Source organism: Fusarium tjaetaba (genome assembly GCF_013396195.1).
Source record: "Fusarium tjaetaba strain NRRL 66243 chromosome Unknown NRRL66243_c0000154, whole genome shotgun sequence".
In the NCBI taxonomy this organism is placed as follows: Eukaryota; Fungi; Ascomycota; class Sordariomycetes; order Hypocreales; family Nectriaceae; genus Fusarium; species Fusarium tjaetaba.
In genome coordinates, this window is record NW_023501350.1 from 223,239 (window position 1) to 231,087 (window position 7,849).

The window sequence follows — 7,849 nt, forward strand, 5'->3', positions numbered from 1 at the left end:
GTGGTTATCATCAGCGCCTAAGATTATGAAACTGGACTTTTAATCCTTCTTATCGCTGTTCGCCACATTTATGCAAGTGCTCAAGCCCCTTCTCCTCCTGGGAGTAGCGCTCTACTAGCTTAGCCCGCTCCATTATTGATTGGTAACTTTTATCTTGAGTTAAACCTTAATGGTTAAATATAGTGCATGTCCCCCAATCCATTTTTATCCAACCTTTGCTGCCAAACCATGTCCTTCGTGTCTTTGTTTGCTTCTCAGTCTTCCTGGTCGGGCCGCTGTACCTAGCGAGCGTCTCAATGGATACCAACACTTCTATTGTAATTTCTGCCTTTTCCTCTCTTTTCTGATTTATGTAGCTAATTTCTTCAGGGTATTCAAGCAGTGCTGCTTATCTTAGCATTAGTAGTACTGATCCTACGATGCTGGGCGAACCTTTTAATGAAGCAGGCTTTATTTAGCATGCCGGACATCTTTGCTTGGCTAGGTTGGGTTTTCAGCCTAGGATGGTTCATCTGCTCGACTCTTGCACTTCGGATCCTTATCGATAATCCTGCAGTTGGCACTGAACTTGTAGTTAATTCAGTGGAATACTTAAAGGTATGATATTGCATGGCCACGTCAAAGAGAGTTGGAAAGCTAACTAAGTGCAGATAGTATTAGTTGCAGAGTACTTCTTCGATACTGGGATTTATTTCCCCAAGATATCTATTATCTTGTTTTATTGGAAACTAATCCCGGGCATCTCAGGATCGCTAAGACGCGTATTGCTTGCGATCACGATTTATCTTGGCTGTGCTCTACTTGTATCGGTGCTTGTAAACACTCTTATCTGTTTACCGTTTTCTGACAATTGGTAACGTCAAAGGGCATAACTTGTCTCATCATCCGACTAACAGATATCAGGTCTATCAAAAACCAGCTCAAGTCAGCATGGAACTCATATGCCTCTTTTTGCGTTCAATGGGGTCTCAACTTCTCAACGGATTTATTAAGTATGTTCGATGCCTGCTACTCAGTGGGAACAACTTAGCTGACGTGACTGTCCATAGTCTTTTTCTACCCCTTCTTTCTACTCAAACATCTAAAACTCCACCGAAAACAAAAGATCGCCCTTATTGGCATTTTCTCTCTAGGTGCTATCACGTTGATAGTCAGCCTATCTCGATTTATTGCCTACAATGCCACTGATTTTGAGCTTGATGACCAGTCTGGCAGTATGTCTTTCCAATCGCAACCCCGCTGTATGATGTTCTTCGGCTAACCTTTTATACAGATACCTTGTCTCTCGCCGAGATGAGTACCGCTGTTATAGTCGTGTGCCTCCCTGGTCTTCGAAGATTTATCATGCGATCGAAATCATCTACAAATCGCTCTTCGTCGAACCAACCCAGCGGCTATGGCGTTCACACAAAGATCACCGGAAGAGGCCAGAATGCCGAGACCCCTGCATCGCAGTACGCGAAATGGGGCGTACGAGATGATGAGATCGAGCTGGTAACTCACATTCGCGTTTCTCATGAGCGACTGAGTCCAGATGATACTCGCAGCGCGAGCGGACAAAGTGCAGTCAGTAAGACATTCAAAGTATAGGGTTTTGGATGTTAAATTCAGGCGTTGGATGAAATGTGACGTGTATGACAAGCAAGGAGCGAAAAGCCTTTGTAATGTATATAATTAGACTTTATTTGGCGGGGCACAGCTCCTAAATTATCTTCAGAATTGCTACTCAGATAGTCTTCCGGAGTCTGTGCATCAGACGTCTGTAAGTCAATGCCGGTGGGCAAGATTGTCGCCGAATTCAAAGTCATACACTGCATCCAGAGCGGCTTGAAAGATATCCTGTTCAGCAGAGAACGGCTTTCCAGCCGCGATATGCGCTTTCATGTTCCAAAGATCAATGAGGTTTAACGCTCTCTCGTAGATGTTTGTTGTTGCAACATTGTGAAAGAACTTGGGTGTCATAAGATCTTGAAGCAGTCGATGGTTTGCTCTCCATTCCGGCCCAGTCTTGAGGTAGATTTAGAACTTCAGGGCCTCGGCACTAAGAAAAGCAATAGAGAAATCAGAGCGCTCACATTATTTGCAGCGCATGATGATATTTGAGACTCGCGGAAGTCCGAGACGAGAACACATCGCTTGCCACGTGGGAGGAGAAAAGACTGGAATACGGGGCTCGATTGAAGACGTGCGTTTTTGATCATCCATCCAAGCGGGTTGTTCGGCGATTCTCTCTGAATTGTAGCGATGTCGCCAAGCAATGATAGCGTAGCCTCGGCATTGTGTGGTATCCCCTTCAATGGCTTGAGAGGAGGAATTGATAAACAGCATATATAGCAATGGCAACTGCAGTAACCAAAGCAGCAGCAGCACCTGTCAGCAGCTCAAGTTCGGAGGGCAATGGGAGTTTGGACAGCGTCATTATGGATGGTCTTGTGTGAAAGTATTGGATGGATAAGGGTTTGTCGTCAAGACCAGATATAAAAAGGACGGCTGACGTCTGACAGGGATTGAATTGCTGGGATTTAACGACAATTCTATTGCAGCGAGTTCGCGGACCCGACTTCACCAGCCACGTCATGATATCATCTGTGGCTGCGAGCGCATCGTCAGTCCAAAGTAACAGCTGGTGTCGGGCTTTCAACATGCCTGATGTTGAGGCAATGGCTCTTTCGGGCGCGACCTCAATGGCTGCTACCTCCGAAGATATAGAGACGACAGTCGCCATGAATGACGGCGCTCACAGACTACGAGTGCGCAGCAAATTCTAAATGTCTGACTGCTGGGCTCCGGATGATAACCTGCAGAGATCAAGTCCGGCGGTTTATATACAGGTTTCGGTGATTAGTTTGTCTCAACGCCGTCAAGACGAACTATATCTTTTGCCGGCATAATTGTAATGGTTTCATTACGCGTCCCGGGTTCTTGTTGTCTCTAATTATTATTGACGTAATATCTCATCATTCCCTTCTAATAAACTAAGTTGGTACCAGAAAATAAAACAAAGATAATGTATTTATTTATTACTCGCCAACCTCTCTATCAATATCCCAGTGCGCATACTTCATAATGCCCCAACTAAGTGTAGCAACTCTCATCTTATGACCCCAGAAGAAGAGAGGGACCCACAAGATCAAGACACCACCGCAGATAGAAGCCATAATTCCATAGGCAGTTTGGTAGCCGGCCTCATTGACCCAGGGGTTGGTGTAGAAACCAAGTAAGAAACCAAAAGCGGATTTAAAGGCGAGCTGAGTGACAACGATTTCACCCGCAATTGGTCGATAGCAATCAATAGTGTATACCAGGGAGATATTGGTTGCTTGGGTGATACAGAAGTTAACTAGATTATCATCAGCAAGCCTAGTTAAACAACGGTTGAGATTAGAGCAAAACTCACTTAGGCCAATGCCAAGAGTGGGTACAATCCAGTGCATTTTGTGCTCGATACCAACACCATAAAGGACAAGTGCCAATGGTCCGCAGACTACACTGAGCATAATAGCCGGTAGACGGAATTCGGGCTCGCGAATGCCGCCGTTACGACGGGTGAAGATGTCAGCGACCCAGTCAGAGAACGAGCCGCCCAGGAACATGCCAATAAATGCACCAATAACAGCGGCAAAGAATGCCAGACCAGACTGCCAAGCGGCAAACCCGTAAGCAGTGGCAAAAGCGGGAGCTACATTTGATGTGATGGCGGTGATGAAGCCAATTGTGACTGACATAACAAGCGTAGCCCAGAGAACATTGGGCAAAGCCAGGAGCATCACTGGACGAAATATCATCCTCAAAAGTGACTCTTCCGTGAAGGTGCCATTGTAAAGCTTGAGCCCGCTCCAGAGGAACTCAGAGACCTTGGGGTTAGGCCTGACCAAATTACGGACTTCTGCGTGCTCTGCTCCAGCCTTCGTACTGGACCGACTACCGTCAGCATCATCAGCATCTTCACGGGTAAGAGGCTCTGGCTTCCTGATGTAGGCAGTTTCTGGGAAGGTCAGGTAGACCAGAAGAGTGACGAAGCCAATGATAGCGATAGCAACATAGTAGATGTATCTCCAAGGGTGATACCGAACAATAAAGCCATCAATGATGGCCCCCGAAGCAACACCGAGGTTGAGTGAGGCGGTGTAGGCGCTATAAGAATAAAGAATGTTAGTAAGACCATGCAGAATAAAATGTTAGACATATTGGGACTATCTTACGCAGTCCATGTTCCACGTTCGTGAAGGAAGAACAAGTCAGCAATGGTCACAGGAGCAAGACATTCCCCTGCACCAGCTGCAATACCCATCATGATTCGAGCAACAAGAAAGTTGGCGTATTGCTTAGCTACAGCACACCATATAGCCGTGATGATATATAGAGTGAAAGCACAAACATATACCGGTCGGCGTCCGTACTTGTTTATCAAAGGCATCCAAAAAAGGTTTCCAAGACCCTGGAACAAGGCAGTGCAGTTGAAAAAGTAGGCGGTCTTGGCGATGGGACCGTCGAGACCAGTCTTCTGCCAGTCGGGGAAGAAGTCTTGAGCAGTCTCGACAATAGCAAGGGTCGGTCCGGCAGCAAGGAAGTTGCACATGAGAATAGCTAGACAAACAGCAATTGCTGTGTATATTTTGAACCATCTTGGCCTGTGTTTCATTGTTAGAAGCCGCGTTTATCATCCTCATATAGAAGCCTTCTGGCCAGACTTGGAGGATAAACGTAGAAAAGCTTGCAGACGGACCAGTTCAGGGGATCCTTGGGATCCGAAGACGGAGTTGGCACCAAAATGATTTCTCTAGTATCGACATGGCGGAGACGTACATGGCCCAGAGTGGCGACATTGGTATCAACTTCCTTGATATCATCTGCAGTCACTTGGCAAGCCGAGGCAATCGCGGTGTCCTGAGCCATGGCGACTGTGTTGGCCCGCGGGGAGAAGATAATAAGGTGGGTGTCGTTGCGGCGGATGCCAGAGATAAAGATGAATTCAGGACAGTCAAAGAAGTAAAGAAACTGTTAGGTGCGACGGCTGACTGATTCCAACAAGCAGCAGTAAGCAAGGGCGTCGGCTTTTATGTCGCAGAACCAGTCTGCCGTTGTTGTTACTAGAGTAGATTTCGTACTTGCTCTGGCCGAATCACCCTCGCGTTGTCGGGATGATCTCGGGCCCTCATTTATAGGGAATGTGGAGAAGCCGGCTATGAGTCCTTAGTCTAAATTTGGGCTTGCTGTTGGTAAAGTATATATATAAGACTAGTAATATTTATAAGAATTACTTAAATTATTTTAATTCTATACTTAAAAAAGACTTATAATTTTAAAGTAAATATATTAATTTAAATTATTAATACTTTTATTATAAATCTATTAAATATAGATATTATATAATAAATATATAAGCAATTTAAATATATAAGTAATTTAAATAAATAAGTAAGTTAAAAATCTAATTTTTATATACTTAACTTTATAGCAGCCTTTAGTTAATAAGATTAATTAATTAAAAGTATTTTTTATTATAACCTATTAAAGGCTATTAGCTTGGTAGATAAGATCTAAAAGAAATAACGCTGTTAGCTCCCCCTTCCGATGTGGAGTGTTGCAGACAATAACACCTATGCAGTCTGCATCTTTACCGTTAGTCTGTCCTCATTCATCTTGTTAAATTCCCCCGCATTTTAATAGTTCCCCAGGTTGTGCCCAGTCTGGGGAAACGTTAGCCACACATAGATCCGCCCGCAGTTCCGAAGAGCTTCACAAGGAATCTCGTTCTGGACCCGAGACCAGCTAACAACCCTGTCCGCTTCCAACACTAGGCAATCAGAATACGGATTCGAACCTCTCAATCTAACCTATTCCCGCTAAGCTGGATGATTGATGGCATAAAGAGATGTAATAAGCCAATTAAGCCTGCAGCTCAACAAACACTGGCCACGTACTTGCGCGAATAGAGGAGTCGGCATGTGGAGAAAGTTCCGTCTCCGCAATTTTGGCTTGTCATGCGTAGACCAGGTCATATTCATCTAGAGGAAGGGGAGGAACTAGCAAGTAGTATAAGTCACAGCGAGGTCATCATGAATCGAGAGAGTTTATCATTACTACTAAATCAAGCCGTCCTCAACAGACTTAATACACCTTCGTCACCTGTTCTTACAACTGTGCAATTGACATGTTGCCTCGAGCCACTCTCGTGGCCTTTTTCGCAGTGGCTAGAGCCACTGTTGAGATCCAAGACCCTTCTGATATCATTCCTGCGTCTGACTGGGCCGCTGACAACGCCCTCGTTGCTGATTACAATGCCCCGTTTCCAGCAAACGGACAGCCAACAGACTGTGAGTGCCCTCAGTTGGTCTCAGACAAGTGGTATATACACGGGACTAATATACCCGCGTGACTTATAGTGATCGGTGTGCACGACATCAAGCACAAGTCTGTTTCAGTCGACCATCTGACTTGGCATGCCGACAAGAACGATACCAATGTCGTCCTCGTCTCGAAGAATGCTGACTTCGCTGCGTCTTATTCCACTTTCATCAAGTCTGGGTACTACTCGAACTTGAATTGGGCCAGCTTCTATGGCTTTAATGCCGCCGTCAACGTTGTGAGTTTCCATCCCAGTCCTCCATCCCCCAAAGACGTCATGGGTGCACCGCTGACCTCCTTTTCTACCAAGGCGAATAATTCTGTCGCCGTCCTCGATCATGTCAACATCACTGTTCATAACGGCGCTGCCAATGTGTACTCATACGGGACAGGCACCGTTGTCAACGTGACCAACAGCTGGCTGTATTCCAGCGGACCCGTGAGCCATGGCCTTTATGCATCTGGAAACGGCACCATTCATGCCAAGAACCTGCAGCACTACTCCGGAGGCCATCGGTCCAGCGCTTTCTCTGGAGACAGCCCAGCTGGCTACATCTATATCGAGGATTCTGTCTCGCGCGTTCGTGGAATTGGCTCCGCAACCTACTATGCTCTTGGTGAGATTCATGCAACCAATGTTGCATCTGTCTCCGAACAGGGACCCGTCGTCTTCTCAGATGGCTGGCAGAAGATTTACCTCAAGGATTGCTCGGCTCAGGCCGGTCTACTCGGCGGCACTGTCCTCTTCAGTAGCGCCGAGCGTCGTGCTGGTGCGGTGCTAGATCTCGAGGATACCACTATCACCACCACCGGCAAGACCATGCCCGGCTTGTGGTTTGGCAACGTCATTGCTGATGCCAGACTCAAGAGCGTGCAGCTAAACACTGCTTCTGGAATTCTTGCTGTTGCCAACTTCTCTCAAATCACCCAGGACTTCAACTACTATGGTGGTTATCCCGACAACCCGTCTATGAAGCCCGCAGAGGTCAGCCTGAAGGTTCTGGATTCATCTTTGTCCGGTGATCTTGTTGCATACAACAAGAGCTCTATTTCCCTGTCCCTCCAACAATACAGCAATTGGAGGGGAGCTGCCCGAGTCGGGTACAAGTTGGCTTCTTTTGGTGTGTCCCTCGACGCCAGCAGCAAGTGGACTTTAACTGCTGACACTACTCTTCAAAACTTCACAAACTTGGATGCCTCTAACAGCAATATCCAAAGCCGTGGATATAACATCTACTATAACTCTTCTGCAATTGCCAATAAGTGGCTCAAGGGTCGTACTGTTAATCTCCCTGGTGGCGGAAGGCTTAAGCCAATTAAGAAGTAGATATACTTTTAATTAATTAGAAGAAAGTATTTTAGTAATAACTATTAAATGCTTTTTTTTATAAACTTAAAGTAATTTTTAAAAAATATAATCTATAGATAAAGCTATATATAAGATATTTAAGATTAAAGATAATATTTTAAGTTAAAGCTTTAATTAAATAAAATATAACAT

The 7,849-nt window shown here is 45.5% G+C and overlaps 3 protein-coding genes across 3 annotated transcripts; 2 read left to right on the forward strand and 1 right to left on the reverse strand.

Moving 5' to 3' along the window:
* Positions 1-1,344: 1,344 nt before the first annotated feature.
* On the forward strand, positions 1,345-2,768 carry FTJAE_7640 (uncharacterized protein; the record flags this gene model as incomplete). The annotated part of the gene is made up of 3 exons (XM_037354377.1): positions 1,345-1,570; positions 1,731-1,762; positions 2,544-2,768. 3 exons carry the CDS (start codon positions 1,345-1,347, stop codon positions 2,766-2,768), a joined length of 483 nt encoding a protein of 160 aa, XP_037205360.1.
* Positions 2,769-3,020: 252 nt separating this feature from the next.
* On the reverse strand, positions 3,021-4,896 carry FTJAE_7641 (Mfs transporter; the record flags this gene model as incomplete). The annotated part of the gene is made up of 4 exons (XM_037354378.1): positions 3,021-3,340; positions 3,398-4,134; positions 4,203-4,631; positions 4,727-4,896. The coding sequence occupies 4 exons, from the start codon at positions 4,894-4,896 to the stop codon at positions 3,021-3,023; spliced, it is 1,656 nt and encodes a 551-aa protein (XP_037205361.1).
* A 1,258-nt stretch (positions 4,897-6,154) lies between these two features.
* On the forward strand, positions 6,155-7,675 carry FTJAE_7642 (uncharacterized protein; the record flags this gene model as incomplete). Its single annotated transcript, XM_037354379.1, has 2 exons — positions 6,155-6,317; positions 6,387-7,675. The coding sequence occupies 2 exons, from the start codon at positions 6,155-6,157 to the stop codon at positions 7,673-7,675; spliced, it is 1,452 nt and encodes a 483-aa protein (XP_037205362.1).
* Between the last annotated feature and the right edge of the window lie 174 nt (positions 7,676-7,849).